Below are 22,106 nucleotides of genomic sequence, written 5' to 3' on the forward strand. Positions count from 1 at the left end.
CCATTATTAATGGAGTACCTCTTAATAATAGACGCAAACGAGCAATAGATTCTTTGAGGGAAAACCTTTACAATTCAGATATCATGATACCGACCACAAGGCTATATGAAATACTTGTATATATCTCAATCAGCACTGTGAATAACGATAACAAGCCTCGTTTGCCAGATCCCAGGAAACCGGCCGTAAAGGGGCCTCTTCCCTGAACTTAAATGTTAAACATATCATTGGAACTGAAAAACAGTTTACCTGCGCAACTGACCCAAAAAGCGACGCGAGCATCGGTGCCCGTGACCACTTTTTGAAGTCCCTAGCCCTAGTCCTCGGAAAGCCCGGGCTATGCTGTCCTGATAGATTGGCGCTGGGGAGGAATGGAGAAATGCCAGTGTGTCACGATGTTCGGCAACCTGAAGGCTGATGTTGCTAAAAAGATGGACCAGCGGCTATGAGGTGTGCGATATTCAGGGGACGTATGAGCCTATTAGTCCTATTGATTGGCATCTTTGTATTACACTAGCAGAAGAGGCCGGCGTCACGATCATCATTATTAAAAGAATAAACGACCCCACTCAGGATTCTGCAAAACCACCAATGTACTAGCGCCTTCGCGCCTCAACCCCGTCATTTAGGAATAGGGATCTAGATATACCTTTAAAGGGAGCGATAGGTGTGACATGAGAGAGCGGAGCAGTTTGACCTAGAGCAGAAGCAGGCGGGATATAACAATAATTGTGCATATATTGAATGGATTTATAGGCCCTGTACTGGGTATGAATGGGTAGAGTAATGCTGCATCAAATTGCCGTAGAATATCCAACGGCCAAATAACAAGGAAAAGCCAAAGGAAAAAGTCCGTCGGACGGGAGAGTTTGTCAGCATTGCGTAATCAAATCAGAATGTGATTCGTGTCTCGAAACGGCCCCTTCAGTGTGCTGTCAACAACCGCGCCCTATTTTCTCTTGCTCATTTCTCATCCCTTGCGCCAATTAAAAATTCTGAATCTTGCCACGAAGCTTGCCCGTACTCGACTGCAAGGCCCACGTACAAACCTCTACTAGCCCGTTTTATATAAGACCCGTTTGGGCATTCTATTGCAAACATGATGCATCAACGCCCGCCGACTTCGCCTCACGCATTCGGTTTCCGTCCAACTGACTCTCCTTTGCGCAGCAGTCGTAAACGGAAGCCGTCCTGGGACGACGATGCAGGCTCTCCGGTCATGTCAGGACTGGGGTCTCCGTTCTCTCCTTTGACACCCTCGAAGAGGTTTCGGACCGGACCGTTGGACCAGACTCTTTTTCAAAGATTGCAGGCCATGCACAACTCGCACGAGCAACAGCAAGTGCAACCTAAAGAACCACAACAGCAGAACATCCCCCTTCCAGTTGAACGTTTGCTGAGTAGCTTAACGAAAGACCAGCTGGTCGGAATCATTTCGTCTTTAATTCAAAAACATCCTGTTCTCCAATCGGAAGTCTCCGAACTCGTCCCCCGCCCAACGCTCGCTTCTGTCGCTGCTCTGCTAAATCAAGCTGAAAAGTCGCTTGTGGAGGCCTTTCCATATTCTAAGCTTGGCCCAGAACGGTCAGACTACGCCTTCAACCGTGTCCGGCCGCAACTCCAGGAAGTTTTACAGCTTATAATGCACTACCTCGATCACTTTGTCCGATCCGATTCATACCCATCATCAATGCACCACGATTATCCTGCAACAGCATTTGGATACTTGCATCTTGCCACTGCATTGACGCACCGTCTTCCTGTTTGGCAAAATGATATTCACAACGAAGAAACGAAAGGGCAACTCTACGCAAGACTGGGCAACGGATGGAGAGCAGCGGTCACCGAAGTTGGAAAATTTGTAAAGGAAGGAAAAGTATACGGAGCAGCTGCGGTTGGGGAATGGGCCAGAAACTTGCATCAGCACTCTGCAGAGGTGAAAGGCGCATACGGTTTCGGAGAAGCTTTTGAAGAGTTCAAGAGTCATTTGGGTTGGCTGATTGGTCTATATCCGGCTGGAGAGGATTCTTCTGGTGCTCAAGGTCCTATGACCTTGAGTGGGGCATATTTTGCTGCCTTTCCCATGGCGGCGGTTGGCTAGCCATGGTTGGGAGGATTGATTCGTAGACATGTGTAGATTGCGGTGCAAGGATGTTCATCATGGAATACGTATTATATTCGTGTACACGTTTGTTGATGCTGAGCTGCAGAGTTCATCCATTATCATAACGTTACCATCTACTTAACCGTCCTGCATGTCCACACACCCCACTGAAGGGCGATCAAGGCGGTCCCGCCCTGACAATCTCTTTTTTAAACTCTTCAAAATCCACGTCCGTCCACTTTTCTGTTTCATTGGGAACTTGATAGTGGGCGATTATTTATACAGGACTCGAGAACGACGAAAAAAATGCCCAGATTCATCACCCTACCTGTCTCAAACTCGTCGATGGAGGGTATATGTTCAGGGGGTATCTCCAAATCTGACGCATACTGGCATGTCAGGTTGCCAAAGTATGACCAACGACCCTGATAAAAACAGAAAGAAACAATACTAACCGTCGTCCGGGAGCACTTCGGTAGCCCAAGAAAAGTCCTCTCGACTCAACTCAAGGATGGCGACATTTCCGTGTACATGCACTTGATAATGCCCGTCGGACTGCGCGAGAGACAGTTAGCGAAAGCTTTCAGGTAGAGGTCACTTAACGCTGCGGGTGGATGGGAGGCTTACCATACTACAGACGGGATCTGAGTCGTCTGCGGTACAACGTACTGCTGCCCCGTGGACAGGTAGGAGTTTAGCGCAGGAACTCGTTCCATGCTTACAAGACAGTTGAGGTTTGGGAAGTTGCTTGCATCTTCAGCATCACGTGTCGCGTCGTCGTCGTCTACTAAACTCTTCAGCGAATTCCGTCCTGTTGCTCACCTTGCAGATTTCTGCACTTTCTCCAAAGCTACATTCCTTTTTGAGATCCTTTCCTAGTTCGTTCTATCAGACACCTGTAGACCGCAGCGTCGCAAGCGTAGCGATCTTCCTTGATATCACCGGTTAAAGTATAGATCAGTCCCATGGCGACCATCTCAAAACGACAACTGGATGAGACACTAGCCGCTTTCGAGACTACCGTGTCCGGTGCCGATGCTACTGTCAAACTCAAGGACGATAAATTATTTGAGCGACTAAAAACCTTTAAAATATCCTACTTTGTTTTGCATTTTTGGCCCCTGGCTCGTTGTTCAGTTATATGTAAAAGTGCTTAACTCTTCTTTACGAAACTACTTGGTTCGCAAAGTCAGATGATCTTTCTGCACCTGTCTGCGCCCGTTACGGATGGATTAACAGAGGATTAGAGACATTATACTGCCCAACGTGCGAGAACACGCTTGTGTGCGAGATCCCGGCAGAGGCGTCTCCAGAGGAAGGTTCGTGCAAAGATATTCCCATGCATACCCTGCCATGGGTGTGCCGATGTCGGTACAACCCACATCCCTGGGGTATACTGCTATTGCAAAATAATGAACAAAGATTCGCATCCGTAGTGTTGGCAAAGTCGAAAGAATACCGAGATAATCTGTTAACCGCCCATGGAGAGTCCTGCCCTTGGGCAATCCATCACTTGGATGGTATGTCATTTGATCGTCGCATGGGCGGTATGCGACATCTGATGGCCCTTGCACCCAGACACAGCATATCGATTGCCGTTGAGCTCTCCAGCGCATACCATCCAAGCATTCCGCAATCGGTACAAGGCGTTGTCACAACATCCACCGTCAATACCCAAAATCGTTTTTAATGAATCACAAGCTGGTAGATCTGTGAGTTGTCCCATAGCAGATATCGGCAGTCATGTGGAAGCTGATCCTTCGTTTTCGTTTTCAAAAGGTCAATGTCGATCTTTTACATCAGAACTTGCACGTCGATGGCGACGAGTCAGAGGAGCTAACGAGGAGCTGCATTCTATTGGCATTGTTTGGGTGGGAATTTCCTAACGAGCAAGCTACCGATTTCCTTCAATGTCGACTGTGCGCGAGAATAGTGGGATTGTGGAACTATGATCATATTGTGACTTTAACCGATGCGGACTCTGCCGATCGCCGAAAGCGAATAAAGGTGGCACAGGATATCAGCGTGGAATTGCCGTCGCACTTCGACGTTTTGTGGGAACATAGGTATTGATCACCATCCAGCACATATTGAGCGAAACTGACGATATGCTTTGGTGGTAGGTCATATTGCCCATGGATATGTACTCCGCCCGGAAGTGGTCAACAGAAACTGGGATGGATCGCAACACTTGATACTGTGTTGTCAGCAGGGAAACCAAACCGTTTATTGGCCCATATGCCTCCACCAATCCCAAAGGTAAGCAAGGATAATCAAAATATTAAATTATACGGAGACGCTACAGTGCAAACGCCCAACACACACAAGGTCACCCGAACAACGACTGCACTTGAATCAGCATGAACACCATATACGCATTCTTCCGTACTACAGGAAACCCTTCGACTCGGCATTTGTACAATGTGAAGTAACCATTCTTTATCAAATCATTTTTTATGATTGACTTTTTACCCCTGGGGCTGGATCTGATGTTGTTGTTGCTGTGACGCTTGATTTTGCTGTTGCTGTTGGTGGTCACTATGCGATTGTTGAGCCTGTTGGGCCTGCTGAGCTTGGTGTGCTTGTTGCAAGGCTTGCATTTGGTTTTGCAGCTGTTGAAGATAATATTGATGTTCTGCGGTCGAAGCCTCTGTTTGTGCGTGATGTTGCTGTTGCTGTTCTTGTGATGATTGGCTTTGATGTTGCGCATGCTGGACATCCTCTTCGTGGTGGGCTTGGGCTTGTGAAGACTCCTCATCTCCGCCTTGTTGTTGTCGGATCATCTGCAGGCCCACCTGATTACCCTGTTTCTCATTCGTGAGCTTGATTTGTTCATGTCGAGCAGCCTTGCAGAAAAACCCCTACCTGTGGATTCGCGAGCTGATATGCGAGCAACGCTTGCTGCTGTTCTGGAGGAAGACTCTAAAATGTACAAACAAAATGTTCAGCTCCTTTCAGAAAAGTCTTCAGTGGAACACAATTGATATTACCGCAAGGTATTGTGTGGGATTCTGATAATATGCATACGTGGCCGGAAGATCCTGGTAAAACTCTGCGGTTGAGCGGACGATTGGGGTCTGTCGCAACTAATAGAAGTGCATACCTTCATGACAGGCTTATTGATCTCATCGCGTGGTACTATGTCGATCAGAACTGATTTACGTCCGAAATTAGCATGAGGTTACACCTGGAAATCATCTACAAATGATCATATTCTTACAATCATACATATCCGCCTTGCTGATTGCCGTTGCCACATCGCTTTTTTGTAATGTTCGTCGTTTGTGTTCCTCCGTATGAATCCATGACCGCATCGTGAGTTCAAGTATGAATATCTCGCATGCTTTAGAAAATATCATTGGGGCTTCCGCACTAATCATCTGCCACGTCCATATGTCAATGTGGATTTAAGGAAAGACCGCAATAGATTGGCGTTTCAAGAGCTTACCATAGTCTAGAGACGCAAATGGTGTGAGTAACACTGGAAGCGAAGAAAGAATATCCGAGTCTTCACTAGGCATCACCTTTGCATCTTCATCCGCCTTCATGACCTTCTTTACTCTAGCTAAAGGGAGTTGGTGGAACTTGAAATCCAACGGGCCGTGTTCAATATCCGCAATTTGTTGCTACAAAAGACAAAGAGTCAGACCATCTAGTTCAGGTTCGCACCGCTTCGGGTTGTTTGCTCAGGTTACCTGCCAGAATGACTGCATCATTTCTTGTATTTGCTGTGACGTTGCTGTACTCGGTCCTCCCGCTGCCCCTGATTGGTCTGAACTACCCTGCCCACCATCGCTAGACGAGTTCGTTGGTGCTTGGTCGGTCATGGTGTTGGTAGTGATGTTGGCAAATCACGATCGAAAGTGCAAGCGCACCTTGCCCTGAGGACGAAGGGAGGCGTGGGACTTGAGGTTTGTGTGACAGAAACGTGACTTGACTTTTTAGGGTTTAATTGCTTCTGGGCCGGTAGCCAGACTACTGTAACTTTAACTGTAAAATTTCAAACATTCCTGGGATAGTAAAAGTATATAACTAGATAAAAGCAATTGAAGAGATGCTGGAAAAGTTTGTTTCCTTGCAGCTGAGTTGCGCTTAATAACGACGAGGACCTGAGACCCGTAACGACAAACGACAGCGAAAATGCTAGGATTCTGAGCATATTCTAGCGATGCAAAAGATACATCGCTCGATATTTTTCGCAGGAAAAACTCATCTTTAGATCAATATAGTGTCAAGAAATATCTGATAACTCCATACAAAGACAGTCACGAACATGTTTGTTGCAGTCCAAACCATCATGCCAGCGATGCACCAATCTAAGGGATGAGTTCTGCATAACTTGAAAGGACTGGCTAGATGCATTATCATTGTGAATTGGATGACAAATGCCATGTGAGTCGCTTGCCATCACTCTCGCAGCTTTTTCCACGGCTTCATCATAGCGTTGATAGCTTCTTCATCGTCTACAAGTAACTTGTAGTTGTATCCTATGTTGAATGCTGATTGTCGCCATACGGCCAACAAGATGGGTGGTGTCATTGGTATCAGCAAAGGTTCTTCTCATTTTCCAGACATTTCACTATTCTTGACAACATCTACGTAAAAGGCTATGTCTCCATCAGAGCACCGTAGTCGAAGCGAATTGATGAGCAGTTATGACAGGAATCTAGCACAAAGGGAACCATCTGGACATGCAATGAGGAATGCAATTACAGGGACCGTTCCAGCAACAAATTCATCTTGGACCCTTGACATGCCGGTTGACAATGCATCTTGGATGCTGAGTGTCTGGATTTTCTAGTCTCTAAATTTGCTATTAAATGACTCCCTGACTGTGTGAGTTGGATGGAGCTGAGTTTAACAATATTAGCAATAGCGCTGAAGTGTCCTGAGCAGCAATTTACATTGGTTAGTTGACTTGCATGTTACTAGTTCATATGCGCAATTTATAGTGCGTGGAGTGAACCCTGCAAACGCAATAGCATGGCAAGGATGTAAGGCTTCCTCGGGACGATATGCCGAACAAAGAGGGAGGCCCACAACCCGCACTCACGGCATTGACCTGTTAAAAGTCCGTACCTTGGGTGTGCCTGCTCGTACCAGCGAGGGTCCGCGTTCATGACGAGGTGAAGGTCCCCAATTCCCAAACCAAACCAAAATGCATTGGTTCTATTCCAAGAAACCGATATTAGGCATTCGACTCACAACATTGGACGTTGCCATAGAAACAACACTCCGAAATCTTGACCCAGAACTGTCTTGAGATCACCTAGAACTGAAATGGCATTTCTTACACGGTCGGCCATGTTAAGCTTAAACCGATGTCGGTCAGCGACACGGCTGTGCCGTACGGCGTCAGTCTTTGCTTCAAAGACACATGTCCGGTCACGCCCTGCTTCCATGTCAACACAAGCCGCAAGTGGATCGACAACCCGACGAGGGGCGACAGTACGTAAACGAGAAGAGCACTTTGGGCGATAAGAGCTGGTTTCTCTTTCTTGGAATTCAGTTTGTAATGTCTTTGGTGTTAAGGTTATTCCGAACGCGAGCATGCCACGGCCCTCAGGATTTCCGTCAATTGCAAAGGAGTCTAAGGCGTTATTGGGAGAGTGGACACCGGTAAGGACGAAACCCCGCGCCGTAGAAAAAGCCAACCTCAGAACGCAACGGGACTTTTGTTGATGCTTTTTGCCCCTCTCTCAGAAAAAGGCAGCGCCGGCCAACGTGGGGGAGGTTTTACAGTTCCCTGCCTCGTGCTCGAGTGCGACAAAGGGAGCGATTCCAAACTCAGTTGAAAAAGGAGTATGTTTTGTCCGATTGGAGCAAAATCTTTGTATTTGGTGTGCCCATGTTGACTTTGGTCATTTGGTATTAGAAACAGTCCGCATTCATGCTTCGGCAATCGACTCTGGATTTGATTGCTGAGGTGACCCGGGAGGCAAATCAAGCGACCTGCAATCGCGTGATGACACTTGGTATGCTTCATCAAGTGAAACATTGTGCACTCGCACTTTCTCACTGCTTGGGCGGTAGATGGACCCAAAGGTGTGGGCAAAAGTGTCACATTGCTCCAAACCGTGAGCCATTTTCGCAGCGAAGGATGGATAGTGTTGTATCTGCCACAAAGTGAGCGTCGTTGGGTTGAATATTGATTCGTGGGCTGACAGTGGATCGTTTGTAGCTGCCAATTGGGTCGATGGAAGTGAACCATTCGAGCCAGTCCCCGGAACTAAGATGTTCCGCCAGCCACAGGCCGTTGCTCGCACATTGCAGCAATTCCTTGACCTCAACCCTGATCTCACCAAGGTGATCCGACACACATACAGCTGCAGTTAGATTGATGTTCGTCCAGTTAACTGTTGTTTCTTTAAGCAGATAAAGACCGCGGAAGGACAGACTCTTGCACAAGTGGCGGAGACCGGTGTCCGCGAACCCGAAAAGGCCCAGGAATCTCTAGAGACGATACTTGACACTCTATCCAAAGAGAAAAACCGCCCACCAGTGCTAATAGCAATCGACCAGGTCAACAGCTTCTATAGTAAAACTGCCTACTTTGATGCGCAGAGCAACCCTGTCCTTGCGAATCAGCTTACTGCTGTCGATGCTTTCGTGCGGTTCCTCAATCGCACACGGCCACTGGTGGGTAGCGAGCGACTTTGGTGCAACATTTGAAATAGACCTTCTAAGCCACACTGTTTCCTTTAGTCAAAGGGAGCTATCCTCTGCGCCGTTGATCAAAGCGACACCCAACTCCAATCCCCCTTCCTTGAAGTACTCCTTTCCAATAGCCCTCAAATCCCATCATCCCCGTCATCCCAACCTATAGCCGCGAACCGCAGATATCAAGATGTCACATCAGTGGATTCGTTTGGAGTTCTCTTATCCGATCGGCTGGCTCCTGCTAGTTATGACCCGTTTGCCCCTCAAAGTGAATGGCATCCAAAGAGTCTGGCGCGATTCAATATACCGGGGTACAATAGATTCGAGGTCGCTAGTATCCTTCAGTACTATAAAGACGCGGAAATTCTCAAGAATGGTGGGTTGCAAGATGTGTTTTTTCTGTTAGTATTTAGTACTCATCCGTGTTGTTTAATAGTTAAATTGACAAGGGAGTATATCGAGAAACAGTTGGTGCTTACTGGAGGGAACGCCTTGAAACTGTACAAACGATGCCTGTCATTCTAAAATTTCGTGTCATTCACATATTATCAAATAGAGATGCATTATCATTTACATGCGCATTCTAGTTGCCATGGACATAAATAGGTTTGCGAAAAAGGGGGAAGAACGAAAAACATGACAGTGCAATCCCAAAAATCCGCAATAGATATCAATGTACACAAAATAAATATGACTATGTATCAAAATGCTCAACCTTCCGTTATAATCCTAAAAAATGATTCTGGTACCGAGGTCACCATTTGACAGCCAAACCGCTCACATTCGTCTTTTCCACGGCTCTATACCCAGTATGTAACATTACCCGCGCCTTTTCCGTCTCTTCACCACCCAACCACTCTTGATACAAGACTCCAATCGCCGAATTGGCCTCTGGGAACTGGACACCTGCCTTATTTGCCACCCACCGATACGCTTCCTCCGTTCTGGCCACCCAGTCTCTAGACGCGGACGCCAAATCGTCATCAGGTTTAAGCTGTCCACCTCCATTGATACATCCCGAAGGACACGCCATGACTTCCACAAAATGGTAATCGCTGGTAGCTGTTGGACGACGTCGAAGAGATGAAGTGGGTTTGAGTTTTCGGACAAGGTTTTGAATGTTGCGGAATCCGTAAGCAGCGGCGAATTTGAGGACGGGGGTGGGATCGTTAGGGAGGGTCAAGGTGTATTCTTTGAAGTCAATGTTTCGGCCGGCACGGACTTGAACGCCGTTTCGACCGAGTTCAACGTCTTCCAGTGTCAAGTTGATTCCATATAATACTCGAGCTGCGTATCGGAATATGTAGGAAAGGTACCCACCCGATGATGATCCCTCTGTTCCAGCCAACATGGGGATACCAGTGTCATGTGACGCCACAGCCTTTGTAAAGAGACTCTCTACCTCTGCTTCTGGGACATGTCCGATTCCCAAGCCCTGCTCGCCAAACATTTTTTCCACCTCTCCAGTCGTAATAACGCAATCCACGTCCCGAGTAGAATAAATCTCGTTATAAAAGTCTTGTCGGGAGGCTTCCAGCTTTTTATCGTAACACGGCATGACGGAGACATGGTACACCTTGTCAGGCGTCAGCCCTATTTTGGACCCCAAGTAATCCTTGACAAGCGATCCCATGACTTGTTGTGGTGATTTCGTCGTATCAATAAAGGGAAGGATGTAGTCGTGAGTTTTCTCGGCATAGCAGATCCATCCTGGGCAGGCACTGGCCAACATTGGGAGTACGCCACCGGTAGCACGATGCTGTCTGTATCTCCGAACAAACTCTTTGGCACTTTCCAGTAAGGAGAAATCTCTTGAAAAGGCGGTATCGAAAACGTAGTGAACTCCAAGAAACTGCTTAAAGAACCACAACAGTCGCATGTGAACCTGGAGTGGTGTCAGATTGTATTTTGCTGCTATGGAAGCACGAGACTGAGGGGCAACGGAAACGACAATGGTTCGCACGTCATTGGGGCGGCCTTGAGCTATCGCCAGTTTATTGGCAGTGAGGATCTCGTAGAGTTCTTTTTGGCTTTGCATGGTGATGAGTACACTTTCCGCTGATGTGATACATCCACTACATGCCAGGCAATCATTGAGTGATATGCTGGCGGTCTCGAGCTTGGTTTCTCCTCCATCTTGCCGTACTTCATAGTACCCGCCTGTATCGTCAACTCTGATCTGCGTCCCTTCAGTGGCAGTCTTTTTGATCTCGACTGGCTTGATGCATGCTTGTGATGGTGTGATAAAGTCGTTGAGATCCGTCAACACCACTGCTCCCGAGAATCCCATTCTCAAAGAACTCTTTTCAAAATGGGTATCTGGTAGAAACAAATGCCTGCCTACTCGCCCTGGATTTGAAATCTTGGCTCAAAGGTGGTGACACAAAATACTCATGCTTAGGTTATGCTCATGTCAGCCAGCTTGGTACATTTCCCGCTCATCTTATGGCCATAATGTACTTTTTATTTTTTTTTCCTTTTGGGGAAGACGAGACGGCGTCAGAAGCCATTTGGGGGTTTCAAAATAGTTTTGACAAGCAGAGTTGTGTGTGTCGGAGAGCGTGCGGTCGTCGGCCTTGCGTCGTCTTTTTCAGATCTTCAAAACTTGCAAGACCATTCGTCAAAAGTAAAAGACAAAAAGGTTTGTCAACTAGAAAGTTCCCGGGTCGTCGTTTGAATAAAAATTAAAATAAAAATAAAACAATTTTTGAAACATTGAACAAAACTACCCGCACAGGGATTCGATCCCTCCCTTTGAAGACAATGCGGGAACGAAAGCACTGCGCAAGCAAAAAGGCGGCCAAAGTCTCCCTCCGCCCGTCCCTCCGTCTAGCAGAAAATGAAGACTTTTTAAAAGACTTTTTTCTTTCTTCCAAAAGCAGTTTTCTAAAAAGCATACGAACGAAACGTCCAAAACACAAAACAAAAATCACATTCCCCGTCTCTAAAATCAAAAATCAACAATAAAAAATATAAAAGTCTCATCCCCACAGTCCTTCAATATCACTAATAAAAATTCCCCACAAGAAAATGTTTCTCCCTTTGACAAGTAGCCACACATTAAAGCAATATAAAAAAAAAACACAACCGAGTATTTATGTGGCGACATCAACCAGAGTTACCCCCTGCCAGCAATTACAACCTCATCGCCAAAGTTTCCTTTGGGATTTAAATCATGTTGACACCATTGTCTTCCATACCTCCTCCGCTGCCGCCGATTCGCATCCGGGCTTTCCCACGGGGAGCTCTAGGTCTAGGTGTTAAAAGCTTGGTTACATCTTCTATCCGCGTAGCATACGGAGCAAAGAGCGGCCGAATCTCTTCCGGAAATGCAGAGTCAAAAATTGTGGGATCCACAGAAGGGTTGGATCGGAGGTATTGTTGGATAGGGACCATCCCAAGTCTGCCGAGGATACCCGCAGCTCGCCATGTTCCGCTGCTTCCGCCACTGCCCCCACTCATGGACGCTGACGTCGTCGTCGTAGTTGTTCCAGATGCTGTACGCACATGTCCTCGGCCAGGCAAGCTGCCGTTGCCTTGACCTGGATTGGCACTCGGTGTTGGATCTCGTGAAACATTGGCCGCGGGATTACGCATGTAGCACCACAAATGTTCGACTGGAGGTAGGCCTTCCTGGAGAGCGTCCATCCTTGCCCGCGCAATGATTCGCCGTAAAAGCTCAGCAGTGATTCCGTTGGGTGTCGGATCTGTGCCACGATCTGCTGAGGGAATCACCAACATGGCACCGTCTCTTAGTCTCCACAAGATGGATATAAACGAAACCATCAGCCTTGACGGGGAATCGGAACTCGAGGACGCCGATGATGATGAAGACGCCGACAGTGTGCGACCAACATTTCGGTCTGCTGTCCCGCTTCCACTGCCTCCGTACGGTCTTGGGGCAGTAGCACCTGTTGCTGAAAGCGCCGCTCCGTAATGGGATGCTTTTCCCTTTTTCCCACCTCGGCCGCGTCCCGAAACCGCCGTGGACATCCACGCAACCGCAAGGAGCATCCTGGCGCCTTCTACTCTCGAGGTTAAAATATTTTCTGCCTCTTTCCACGCGCGTTGAAACCGAGAAGTAATCCTTTCCCACGTTGCAACCATTGGCAAGCTCTCCATGACGGTCGGCACACCAAGATTAGTCATGAAGCCATCTTCATACACTTCTCTCAACTCTGTTAGTAGAGGCTGCATGGCAGCTGAACCAGTCAGGTACTGTGGTTGCTGGTATGCATTTGAGTTAGAATTATGTGGAGCTGGCATTATGACTTCGTCTGGGATACGCCAGCATCGAATATCAATTGGTGCTCCTGGGCCAACACGGAGGTGTGACAAGCTACAGGTTTTACGACCTAGAGGGAAAAGCTCGACAGGCCGCCATTTTCCAGTACGAAATGTTCCTCCGCCACCGCATTCTGTGCACAGGGCATACTTGACTTTGCAGCTATAACATAAAGTCAGCGATCTCATCTCGAACGCGTCATTACTTTTATCTCCTCACCTGGAGCAGACGACTTCAACTTCAAAGCTGGGCTCTACCCACTCTTGGGTTCGGGCAATCGGACTTGTAGAAAGAGAGCTGTCCTCTCGCTTGTCACCATTGGAAGATTCTCGCTCAGTGTCAAACGGCGCCCTTACACCACCTGATCCAATCCTCCTCATGCATACATCGCAATCTAGTTCGGCGCCGGGTCCATATGTCTGGACGCGTTTTCGTCGCCTACGCGGCGGAGGAGCGGCCGCTGTTTCTACTGCAACGTCCTGCCCAAACTCACATTTCATACACCGAATGTCGGCCACATGGGGAGTGGAAAGGAATTCTGGCGCACCATGAAGGACCAAGGTTGCAACGTGGATATTGCAGCGGCCGCAATACGCATTTTCTTCAACACATGTCTTTTTGCGACGAGTCATGGAAGAGGTGCTCAATTGTGATGGCGCTGGTGGGATGGATGTTGAGGTTCCTTCGGCGGCCGGTGGCAAGGCCAACTGATGGGAAGTAGAAGGCATCCCAAATTCAGATTGATGCGAATATGGGTAATGTGATGAGTAAGATCCATGATGCCGCTGGACCTGCGTCTCAGGATACGCTGGCGGGTATGGCGTATGACGGTGATGGGAAGATGTGTATCTCGCATGGGAACCGCCGCCATTCTGCTGCATGTCAATGGTTGCCATTCCGCCCAAAGAATGCGGCAAAGGACCGTCATGATATCCTCCTACCTGGCCCTGTCCGTGCCCATTACCAACAGGAGGCGGGTAAGCGTCCCGATAATCTAACCGTGAATATTGGCCTTGCGATGGTGGAGGTGGAGGAGGTGGTGGTGGACCTTGATTGTACATTCCGTATGGAGGAGGCGCTGATGGGCTTGACAAGCCTGCACTCATGGTTGAGTTGAGGGGAGTCTGTTGGGGAGAGTACATGACAGACTGTGGTACGGCATAGTGTCGTGAGTGACTCTCATGTCGGTGGTGTTGCTGCTGCTGTTGCTGCTGCTGCTGTTGTTCGTGGTGATGGTGATGTTGCGATGTTTGTTGATTCGCAATTGACACATGCGACGGCGGCTGATGTGACGGATGGTGGTGGGAAGTGTGAAGTTGATGTTGTTGTTGTTGCTGCTGCTGCTGTGGTTGTGGCGGGGGTTGTTGCTGTTGGTGTTGTTGAGGTGGCTGTGCATACGAACCGTGGGGTGGCGGATCCGACGGGTGATACCACTTGGACGGCTCAACGGGATTAGAGGAAGGGGAAGGCTGCGCAGCATAGTGGACATAGGATGACGACGAGTATGGCAATGGCGCTGATGGCGATGAGGAATAGGAATTGTGCTGCTGCTGCTGTTGGTGGTGGTGGTGGTGTGGGTGATGATGTTGCGAGTAAGCGGCGTGGTGATCCTCTGTTGAAGGCAATGGCGGCGCCTGGTGTGGATGACCGTGAGCGTTCACGTCGGTCATGAACGAGCGGTCGTGGTAGGAAGGATGGTGCGGAATGAGGAGGGATGAGGATGAACCTTTGCCAGACACGGGCGCGTGAGAAAGCCCGTCGTCCATAATTCCCTGGTTGGTGATGTTGTATGTCTTTTTTTTTGTATGTTTACGGCCACACAGGTAAAGCTTTGTCAGCGATCCCTTCAAGCCAATGCCCCGTTCTCGTCTCTATAAATCTTTTACTTTTTTGGCTTGTCGTCTTGTCGTCGTCGTCGTTTTGTCGTCCTTCGCCGTCGTTCGTCGTTCGTCGTTGATCGTCGTCGTTGATCGTTGGTCGTTATCACCTTGTTCCTTGTTCAGTTTCCCGTTGATGGGAAAATTCCCAAAAACTCGTTTCTGGGCGTTTGGTTGCCTGGGAGAAAAAAAAAACAAAATCCAAAAATCGTAAAGCGTGGGAATAAAAACGACCATCTCCCCCTTCCTTCTCTCGCCCTTGTCGTCTCCTTCTCCTTCCGCCAGTCGCCAATCGCCCCCAATTTCCATTTCAATTACCAAATTCCTATTTCCATATCTGTGCCACTTGTTTGCCACATTTGTGCCACAATGGATCACGTCACCAAAGAATTTTGTGCAAATTTTTGCATCAGCAAATTCTCACTGATGTTGTACACTTATCTGTTCGGATCAATTGGTCGGAAGCTGCTGTTGTACGCATACCGCTGTCCGGCTCCGGTTCTCATGGACTGTGCCTCCCTGTCTGTCATCACCAACGTTCCCACGGATGTGTTCTTTCCACGGTTAAATGTCACGTGTGTATCAGGTGAATTTCATGTGGGTATCATGTGAATGTGCTGAGCTCATCAAGACTCCGTTTGTCTACTTGGTTGTGTTCTTCGCACAGGATTTACACTGGCGCCATTCTCCAAAGATGATGGTGCAAAAGCAACAACAGCAGCAGCAGCAGCAGCAGCAAGTGCTGCCAGCCGCACGGAGAAGAATGATTAAAAACCTCATGCCGAGTTTTCTTCATGACAAGGAGCCGGTCACAAAGACTATCGAGTGGGAGCGCATCATTGACTGTTTGCGGTCAAGACACATGATCAACATGTACGATCGCCATACAGTCATTTTAGAGAGACTGGCTCAAGTCCTTGCTGATGGTGTGGTGAGTGTTACTTGACAAGAGCCCCTCAACCGTTGATTATCGGGTGAAGAGTCACAAATGAGTTTTGCGTAAAAGATCGCATGAAACAGAGCATGTCGAAATCTCGTTGATCTCGCTCCCTGCTACGTTCTGGACTCTTGGTACTTGTGTCACTCATATCCTCTTTTCTCAGCCGTTGAAGCACATGGAGCCCCTGGCACACGTCTTGTCGCTGGTCAAGGAGCGCATCATACAAGGCGGAAAGGATGTACTCTGCAAACCCCTCTGCGGTCTGCTCGCTGTCCTCCAACATTCCCTCATCGACGACAGGGGCGACAAACCCTTGGATCAACTTAAAAAAGACTTGCAGCAATTGGCCAATCGTGTTGGAGATTTAGTCCATGTTCATGATGATAAAGTCACTGAGCACGCCGTTGAGGTACTGTACAGGCTCTGCGGTGGACCTCGCACCGATCCCCCAGTGTCCGAACACAGAATTATAATGTTTCCGTGGCTGCTGGACTCTGTTTCCCTTCCGCCCTCGATGCAAGATCCAGCGTCCGTCGCATCACACGGCTCGGATGACCGATATCACGAGACAGAGATGGAGCTCTTGGAGCTCCTGGCAGAGGCGTGAGTTCCGTACATGCGTTTTGCTGCTTTTTCTGTATACCACGCATCTTGGCTGATCCATCTCACCTTGCACAAAACAAAAAGAGACTTGATATCACACTTGACCACTGCACTGCAGATCAACCATCGCACAAGCTGCCAGTCTGATACGCTCCGAACCCTGCGTCGTCTCTCCTTGTCCGACACTTGCTGCAAGCAAATGGTTCAGGGTTTGTTTATCTTCCAACTTCACGCCATCTGGCAACGCTGCTGATTAACCCAGAAAAAAACACAGAAGGGACACTCAACCTCTTGACACAAATCGCCCGTGACAGTACCGACGACGTCAAACTTTCCATCATCACAGAAATCCTATGGAACGCCCTCGAGAGTTCACACACACCCCTCATAGCCGAAGCACTAAGTGCACAAAACAACATCAACAACCTCCACGCCATCTTCAAGCGCGAAAGTAACGCACGACGCGACGTTGAAAAGGAATTGAGAAACGAGTTAGTGATCGTATGTACGGATATCGCTGTTTTTGCGTCGGAAGGGCGGTTTGCAGCTTTTCGGCAGAGTGGATTCTTGGCGACGGTCTGCGCGCTCTTGATGGGAGAGGAAATGGAAGGACGGAATAAGGCGATGCCCAAATCCAGGATTCCCAGGTCGTCGCCTGTCCCTATCCCATCGTCTAATGACCATGCTTTTAAGAAGCATTTGTTGACTCTGACAATGGTGTTGTGTGACGATATGGGCGTTCTAGAAACATTCCTAGAGGTGTGATGCTCTTGTCCTTGTTTGTATGTTCGCATGGTTCTCACGTTGAGTCTCCCGAGAGTAGAACGGGCTCCTAGACTTTTGTGTAATGTACCTCGACTATGACAGTCCGAATCCAGCCATCTACCGTTGGTCCCTCCGACAAATAAAAGGGCTCCAACTACAGGTAAGTCCAATCTCCGTTCACGCGCCGCCCTTCTTTTCGTCTTTCTATACTGATGAACCACACCAGATCCTCACTCTCCTTCAAAAAATCTTACCAAAATCCAACACAGCGGATCCGACTATTTACGACACCCTCCTCGCTTTTCTCAAAACGGCTCTGGAAAAAGATGCTCAAGTCCGACCACACACAGGTCTACCAAACCCGACGAGCGATCCCGTAGGTCTCGTCATGTCCGTTTTGAGGTTGCTGATTGTGTTGGCGGAGGCGGAGACTGAAAGTAGACAGCGATTAGGCCAATTGGGGATATTCCCCGTTGTGAATGGCAAGTCGCTCTCCATTGCTTACCAAACGATCTCCAAACAGGTCATCTAACCTTCATTCCATAGACATTCTCTCTACGCCAACACATGCTCCCGAAACCCACCGTACTGCGCTTCTCCTCCTCACCTCCCTCTGCCAGTTCGCACCCAACCGCTCCACCTTTGGTCAAATCCCGCAAAGTATCCCAACTCTAGTGTCATTCCTCTCCTTCCTCTCACCAAGCACCCAAGAAACCAACAGCATTCACCTTTCCACCATCACGGCTCTCTGGGCCGCTATCCCATTCTGCCCTCTGAATGAAAAAGCCTTTTTAGAAACGGACGGGCTGTACCGGTTGTTGGATCTGCTGGCCGAGAAGCGTCAGACGCGGGAAATACGAATGTGCGGATTGGGCTTTTTGTGTGATTTGTTGGAGAATTCGGTTGTCAAGAGGTTCTGTGATGAGTGGAGAGGTCGTGAAGGTGGATTGGTTGGATTGGCGGTTGAGTTGTGGGTTTCGGAGGAAAAGTTTTTGGAAGGTTTGCTAGTGTGTCATGCGTTATTTAAACGAATATTTTTATTGATCATTCTGTCGTTATCACATGCAGTCCCGCAAGGCCCGCAAGGAACAGTTTTTCCAGACGACCGTAACCCGCTGGAAGGCGCACATCCCCAAAAGGTACGCACAGCTTTGCCGCGTCATATATACTCGTCCTGGCGAAACTAAACTATCGCATTGCACCAAAAGCACACGACTTTTGCCCCAGTAATAGATGAACTAACTCAAAACCTCCGCGCAAAGCTCTACTCACTCCTGACCCACATCCAACCCATCGATACCAGCACACTTTCGCCGCATATCCAAATCAAACTCCCCCTCATCGCACGCTACCTTGATTTTAAACTCTTGGACGTGTATTCGACACTCGAGAGATCACTTCAGGTTGACGGTATACGCCCCACTACACCCGATCGAGAGTGCATTGAAGTCGTCGGAGAAGTTCAGAGAGAGAAGAAGCGGATGGTACTGGAAGAGCAAAAGGCAGTTGTTGAAGGTTTTGGGCAGGTTGGTTTTTGTTTTGTCCGTGAATTGCTTGCAAAGGCAGTTCATGATGCGATTTGTCGGTATGTCGAATGCAGAAGGTAAAACAGCAAGACCAAGAGTTTTACGAAACCATCAAGAAACGAGAGGAGATGAAAAAGATGGCATCCGCGGCCGAGGTAGGGGCTTTTGCCTTGTCAAGCGTGCACTTGCAACACAGCAAGAATTCCCACCAACTTGTCCTGCAGTCACGCCGTCCCCGCCTTCCTCAACTTCCCGCAAAACTGTCGACAACAAAACGGCACCACCACCGCCACGCGACCTACACAACCCTTCCCACCACCTCCACAGCCGACCATTTACCCTTGACATCCGGCCACTGAACGAGGAATCTGTCGACAAACCAGTAGAGTATCTTGCCAGAGAGAGACAAGTCTTTGACACGAGCAATGGATTCGATGTAGATGAGCTTTGGAAACGGGAGGCCAGGGATGATCTTTTTTGTTGGTTTTTGATTCGTTGTGGTGAGAGGTTGGCCAGATGTGCAACAACATGGAAAAGAGTACGTTACCCGTGGCCAAAAACTCAACAAACAAATGGGGACACATGTACCCGGTCCATTGCATATGACCTAAACATGTAGAGTTCAGTCATGGTACTCTATTTGCGACAGATCTGCGGTGTGACAGCCTACCATATCTGGTTGGATCCTCCACAACACCCAAGCTGCGCCTACACAGGCTTTTGCAAATGAAAGAATGGTACTTGACCATGATTGTCCCACCTCTCGGCTTCGCGGAATGGTCTCAATCGTCCACTAGAACAAACAGCTTAACGGAATGATCAATATAAGAAAGTGTTTGCAGTGGACATACATCTTTCCTGGACTCTTCTTTTGCAATGACTTTTGCTCGGCTACCCGAGTCTGTTTCAGCGACAATGTAGCATCGGGGTGTAAACTGCTCAAGTGGTAATGTCCGCGTGAGACGGAGCATCTCGGTCGTGTGGCCACCTTTTTGTAAACACAGTGTTTGTTGGTTTTTCGATTAATCACGTTTGGAAAGCAGAAAGCTAGAAAGCTCTCCTGAACATACCTGAACCCAACACGATGCATAATTTACATGAGCGTAACCGACGCGAGGACCGGTTTGGACGTCGACGGTAGGGGAGTATCCACCAGATCCGCACCAACGCAAGGATCGCGACACATGTAATCGCTGCCAGCATCGTTACGGTCGTTGGGACGTGCGAAACTTTCAAGCGCTCGGCAACCCGCGAGAGAGCGTAAGCGGCGCAGCCACACCGCTCAGTGCCATTTAACCTAAAAAGGCAAAAATGACCAACGACTGAGTCAAGCTGCCGTCAAAGGTCAAAACGACTCTTTTGGCTGTCGTCCTTCGTGCCCTTTCTTGCTCATCTTGTTTCCTGTAGTTTACGAACAAAGGAACTTTTGAAAAGGTGGGTAAAGATAATGCAACGTTTTGAGATGGGCGGGTGATTGATTTTCTCGAATGTTTGTTTAGTCAGTCGTATTTATCTCGGAACCGTCCTTCTCCACGTGCAGACGCGCCAGTCAGGTTTCCCATCACATCTCCATCAACGAAACCATGAAGGCACTTATTCTTGTTGGCGGTATGTAGCCATGTTTGAAGGGATGAGACAGTTCGGTGACATCGAGCGGGACGAACAAAAGTTTTCTGACGCTTGCCTAACACCCACTAGGTTTTGGTACGCGTCTGCGCCCCTTGACCTTAACGCTTCCAAAGCCTCTGGTGGAGTTTGCCAACAGGCCAATGATTTTGCATCAGATTGAGGCACTGGTCAAGGTACTGTTTTGCCTCACCCACCAGCACGTCTTTCACGCGTTTCTCACAAGTATGCTTTCTCGCGCTCGTATCTTCGCAGGCGGGAGTAACGGACATTGTCTTGGCGGTTAACTACCGTCCGGAAATCATGGCGAACTTTATGAAAAAGTATTCAGAAGAATACAAGGTCAATATCACATTCTCCATCGAGTCTGAGCCTCTCGGAACGGCAGGGCCTCTTGCTTTAGCACGTGACGTCCTTGCGAAGGACTCTGAGCCATTCTTTGTTCTAAACTCGGATGTGATCTGCGACTTCCCCTTTCACGAAATGGCGGCTTTTCATAAAGCTCATGGAGGGGAAGGCACGATTCTTGTCACAAAGGTCGACGATCCGTCAAAGTACGGTGTAGTTGTCAACAAGGGCACATCATCCGTCATTGAGCGATTCGTTGAAAAGCCCACCGAATTCGTCTCAAACAAGATCAATGCCGGTATTTACATCTTCAACCCGAGCATATTGAATAGAATTGAGCCACGACCTACATCCATTGAGAAGGAAATCTTTCCCGCCATGGCACGGGACTCGCAACTCCACACCATGGACCTCCCTAATTTCTGGATGGATGTTGGACAACCAAAGGATTATTTGACGGGAACAGGTCTCTACCTCACGTCTCTTTCAAAGAAAGAGCCCGGCCGATTGGCGTCCGGTCCAGGAATTACTGGCTTCGTTCTCATCCACCCCTCAGCCAAAATTGGACAGGACTGCAAGATTGGACCAAATGTTGTCATTGGTCCGGATGTCGTTCTCGGCGATGGTGTTAGAATGAGCAAGACAGTGATTCTAGAAGGTGCACAGATTAGAGATCATGCGTGGTTGCAGAATACGATCGTGGGGTGGCATAGTACTGTAGGGCGTTGGGCTAGATTGGAAGGTGTCTCTGTTTTGGGAGATGATGTCCATGTGGCTGATGAGGTATGTATTAGGTTTCTTTACTCATAGGTCTAGCTCCATCTAACGATCTGCGTCATTTAGGTCTACATCAACGGTGGATGCGTCCTCCCCCACAAGAGTGTCAGCAGCAATATTGCCGAACCGTCCATTATTATGTAAAGAACCCTTGTCCTTAGAATAGTCTTACTGAAACCCGCTTATAACTAAAAAAAAAAATACCTGCAATGTCGCGGCACTTTGCTTCCTATGTGTTGTGTCATTGCCGCTGACTTTAGGTAGCTCAGAGGAGTTGCTAGCAAGAGAGAACCTTGGAGAACAGAAACATACCTGATTCCGCAGCGATTCGGATTCCTAGAACCCCAATTGGTATTTGCCCCGTAAGACTCCTCTACCCTCGACTTTTTTGTTACAAGCTCGCCTTTCTTGCTGTTTCCACCCAATCACTTCAAAAGACATTGTAATTCGATCTGTCAAGCTGTTCAACTTTCTTTCGAGATTTAAGGAACCTTACTCAGAACTACGTACCCGAAGCAAGTAGCACTTTCTAGCAAAGCTTTGCATGCCTCTGGAGAAGGAACTGGATAATCGATATCCAGCTTCCTGTAAGAGG

At 48.3% G+C, this 22,106-nt stretch overlaps 9 protein-coding genes across 9 annotated transcripts; 5 read left to right on the top strand and 4 right to left on the bottom strand.

Moving 5' to 3' along the window:
- Nucleotides 1–942: 942 nt before the first annotated feature.
- On the top strand, nucleotides 943–2,250 carry SPPG_03649 (uncharacterized protein). Its single transcript, XM_016751910.1, has one exon. The coding sequence runs from the start codon at nucleotides 1,100–1,102 to the stop codon at nucleotides 2,099–2,101; it is 1,002 nt and encodes a 333-aa protein (XP_016609898.1). The 5' UTR covers nucleotides 943–1,099; the 3' UTR covers nucleotides 2,102–2,250.
- SPPG_03650 (uncharacterized protein) lies at nucleotides 2,145–2,926 on the bottom strand. The gene is made up of 4 exons (XM_016751911.1): nucleotides 2,732–2,926; nucleotides 2,560–2,659; nucleotides 2,433–2,483; nucleotides 2,145–2,362 (listed from the first exon to the last, which is right to left on the bottom strand). Exons 1-4 carry the CDS (start codon nucleotides 2,732–2,734, stop codon nucleotides 2,283–2,285), a joined length of 234 nt encoding a protein of 77 aa, XP_016609899.1. The 5' UTR covers nucleotides 2,735–2,926; the 3' UTR covers nucleotides 2,145–2,282.
- On the top strand, nucleotides 2,853–4,768 carry SPPG_03651 (uncharacterized protein). Its single transcript, XM_016751912.1, has 7 exons — nucleotides 2,853–3,195; nucleotides 3,273–3,423; nucleotides 3,541–3,624; nucleotides 3,683–3,816; nucleotides 3,884–4,170; nucleotides 4,228–4,363; nucleotides 4,433–4,768. The coding sequence occupies exons 1-7, from the start codon at nucleotides 3,070–3,072 to the stop codon at nucleotides 4,466–4,468; spliced, it is 954 nt and encodes a 317-aa protein (XP_016609900.1). The 5' UTR covers nucleotides 2,853–3,069; the 3' UTR covers nucleotides 4,469–4,768.
- SPPG_03652 (uncharacterized protein) lies at nucleotides 4,315–5,986 on the bottom strand. The gene is made up of 8 exons (XM_016751913.1): nucleotides 5,800–5,986; nucleotides 5,629–5,730; nucleotides 5,553–5,558; nucleotides 5,325–5,484; nucleotides 5,208–5,257; nucleotides 5,095–5,145; nucleotides 4,970–5,026; nucleotides 4,315–4,908 (listed from the first exon to the last, which is right to left on the bottom strand). Exons 1-8 carry the CDS (start codon nucleotides 5,929–5,931, stop codon nucleotides 4,573–4,575), a joined length of 894 nt encoding a protein of 297 aa, XP_016609901.1. The 5' UTR covers nucleotides 5,932–5,986; the 3' UTR covers nucleotides 4,315–4,572.
- A 1,389-nt stretch (nucleotides 5,987–7,375) lies between these two features.
- Nucleotides 7,376–9,517, top strand: SPPG_03653 (uncharacterized protein). Its single transcript, XM_016751914.1, has 9 exons — nucleotides 7,376–7,552; nucleotides 7,637–7,723; nucleotides 7,808–7,906; nucleotides 7,980–8,079; nucleotides 8,138–8,230; nucleotides 8,286–8,410; nucleotides 8,480–8,743; nucleotides 8,810–9,140; nucleotides 9,201–9,517. Exons 1-9 carry the CDS (start codon nucleotides 7,385–7,387, stop codon nucleotides 9,287–9,289), a joined length of 1,356 nt encoding a protein of 451 aa, XP_016609902.1. The 5' UTR covers nucleotides 7,376–7,384; the 3' UTR covers nucleotides 9,290–9,517.
- On the bottom strand, nucleotides 9,286–11,115 carry SPPG_03654 (iron-sulfur cluster assembly protein NAR1). The gene has a single exon (XM_016751915.1). The coding sequence runs from the start codon at nucleotides 11,052–11,054 to the stop codon at nucleotides 9,519–9,521; it is 1,536 nt and encodes a 511-aa protein (XP_016609903.1). The 5' UTR covers nucleotides 11,055–11,115; the 3' UTR covers nucleotides 9,286–9,518.
- A 447-nt stretch (nucleotides 11,116–11,562) lies between these two features.
- Nucleotides 11,563–15,138, bottom strand: SPPG_03655 (uncharacterized protein). The gene is made up of 2 exons (XM_016751916.1): nucleotides 13,269–15,138; nucleotides 11,563–13,211 (listed from the first exon to the last, which is right to left on the bottom strand). Exons 1-2 carry the CDS (start codon nucleotides 14,813–14,815, stop codon nucleotides 11,933–11,935), a joined length of 2,826 nt encoding a protein of 941 aa, XP_016609904.1. The 5' UTR covers nucleotides 14,816–15,138; the 3' UTR covers nucleotides 11,563–11,932.
- A 482-nt stretch (nucleotides 15,139–15,620) lies between these two features.
- On the top strand, nucleotides 15,621–19,312 carry SPPG_03656 (uncharacterized protein; the record flags this gene model as incomplete). Its single annotated transcript, XM_016751917.1, has 11 exons — nucleotides 15,621–15,857; nucleotides 16,030–16,469; nucleotides 16,554–16,678; nucleotides 16,744–17,228; nucleotides 17,293–17,394; nucleotides 17,461–17,716; nucleotides 17,781–18,233; nucleotides 18,303–18,373; nucleotides 18,443–18,760; nucleotides 18,835–18,915; nucleotides 18,985–19,312. The coding sequence occupies 11 exons, from the start codon at nucleotides 15,621–15,623 to the stop codon at nucleotides 19,117–19,119; spliced, it is 2,703 nt and encodes a 900-aa protein (XP_016609905.1). The 3' UTR covers nucleotides 19,120–19,312.
- Nucleotides 19,313–20,125: 813 nt separating this feature from the next.
- On the top strand, nucleotides 20,126–21,950 carry SPPG_03657 (mannose-1-phosphate guanyltransferase). The gene is made up of 5 exons (XM_016751918.1): nucleotides 20,126–20,194; nucleotides 20,260–20,368; nucleotides 20,459–20,562; nucleotides 20,642–21,517; nucleotides 21,578–21,950. The coding sequence occupies exons 2-5, from the start codon at nucleotides 20,344–20,346 to the stop codon at nucleotides 21,653–21,655; spliced, it is 1,083 nt and encodes a 360-aa protein (XP_016609906.1). The 5' UTR covers nucleotides 20,126–20,194; nucleotides 20,260–20,343; the 3' UTR covers nucleotides 21,656–21,950.
- The last annotated feature ends 156 nt before the right edge of the window (nucleotides 21,951–22,106 follow it).

The sequence above is a fragment of the Spizellomyces punctatus genome (assembly GCF_000182565.1).
Source record: "Spizellomyces punctatus DAOM BR117 chromosome Unknown supercont1.5, whole genome shotgun sequence".
Taxonomy (NCBI): Eukaryota; Fungi; Chytridiomycota; class Chytridiomycetes; order Spizellomycetales; family Spizellomycetaceae; genus Spizellomyces; species Spizellomyces punctatus.

What these genes read in the sequence shown, in the direction of transcription:
- SPPG_03649 (XM_016751910.1), top strand. Translation starts at nt 1,100, where the DNA reads ATGATGCATCAACGCCCGCCGACTTCGCCTCACGCATTCGGTTTCCGT.
- SPPG_03650 (XM_016751911.1), bottom strand. An exon ending in CGAAGTGCTCCCGGACGACG is followed by an intron (nt 2,484 to 2,559) that starts GTTAGTATTGTT and finishes AGTATGCGTCAG; the next exon opens with ATTTGGAGATACCCCCTGAA. An exon ending in CATCGACGAGTTTGAGACAG is followed by an intron (nt 2,363 to 2,432) that starts GTAGGGTGATGA and finishes CCCACTATCAAG; the next exon opens with TTCCCAATGAAACAGAAAAG.
- SPPG_03651 (XM_016751912.1), top strand. Translation starts at nt 3,070, where the DNA reads ATGGCGACCATCTCAAAACGACAACTGGATGAGACACTAGCCGCTTTC. An exon ending in GGCAATCCATCACTTGGATG is followed by an intron (nt 3,625 to 3,682) that starts GTATGTCATTTG and finishes CCTTGCACCCAG; the next exon opens with ACACAGCATATCGATTGCCG. An exon ending in AATCACAAGCTGGTAGATCT is followed by an intron (nt 3,817 to 3,883) that starts GTGAGTTGTCCC and finishes CGTTTTCAAAAG; the next exon opens with GTCAATGTCGATCTTTTACA.
- SPPG_03652 (XM_016751913.1), bottom strand. Translation starts at nt 5,931, where the DNA reads ATGACCGACCAAGCACCAACGAACTCGTCTAGCGATGGTGGGCAGGGT. An exon ending in CAAGGCGGATATGTATGATT is followed by an intron (nt 5,258 to 5,324) that starts GTAAGAATATGA and finishes GACGTAAATCAG; the next exon opens with TTCTGATCGACATAGTACCA. An exon ending in ATCAGCTCGCGAATCCACAG is followed by an intron (nt 4,909 to 4,969) that starts GTAGGGGTTTTT and finishes AATGAGAAACAG; the next exon opens with GGTAATCAGGTGGGCCTGCA.
- SPPG_03653 (XM_016751914.1), top strand. Translation starts at nt 7,385, where the DNA reads ATGGCATTTCTTACACGGTCGGCCATGTTAAGCTTAAACCGATGTCGG. An exon ending in AGTGTTGTATCTGCCACAAA is followed by an intron (nt 8,231 to 8,285) that starts GTGAGCGTCGTT and finishes GATCGTTTGTAG; the next exon opens with CTGCCAATTGGGTCGATGGA. An exon ending in TCAATCGCACACGGCCACTG is followed by an intron (nt 8,744 to 8,809) that starts GTGGGTAGCGAG and finishes TGTTTCCTTTAG; the next exon opens with TCAAAGGGAGCTATCCTCTG.
- SPPG_03654 (XM_016751915.1), bottom strand. Translation starts at nt 11,054, where the DNA reads ATGGGATTCTCGGGAGCAGTGGTGTTGACGGATCTCAACGACTTTATC.
- SPPG_03655 (XM_016751916.1), bottom strand. Translation starts at nt 14,815, where the DNA reads ATGGACGACGGGCTTTCTCACGCGCCCGTGTCTGGCAAAGGTTCATCC. An exon ending in GTTGAAGTCGTCTGCTCCAG is followed by an intron (nt 13,212 to 13,268) that starts GTGAGGAGATAA and finishes TTTATGTTATAG; the next exon opens with CTGCAAAGTCAAGTATGCCC.
- SPPG_03657 (XM_016751918.1), top strand. Translation starts at nt 20,344, where the DNA reads ATGAAGGCACTTATTCTTGTTGGCG. An exon ending in GGCACTTATTCTTGTTGGCG is followed by an intron (nt 20,369 to 20,458) that starts GTATGTAGCCAT and finishes AACACCCACTAG; the next exon opens with GTTTTGGTACGCGTCTGCGC. An exon ending in ATGTCCATGTGGCTGATGAG is followed by an intron (nt 21,518 to 21,577) that starts GTATGTATTAGG and finishes TGCGTCATTTAG; the next exon opens with GTCTACATCAACGGTGGATG.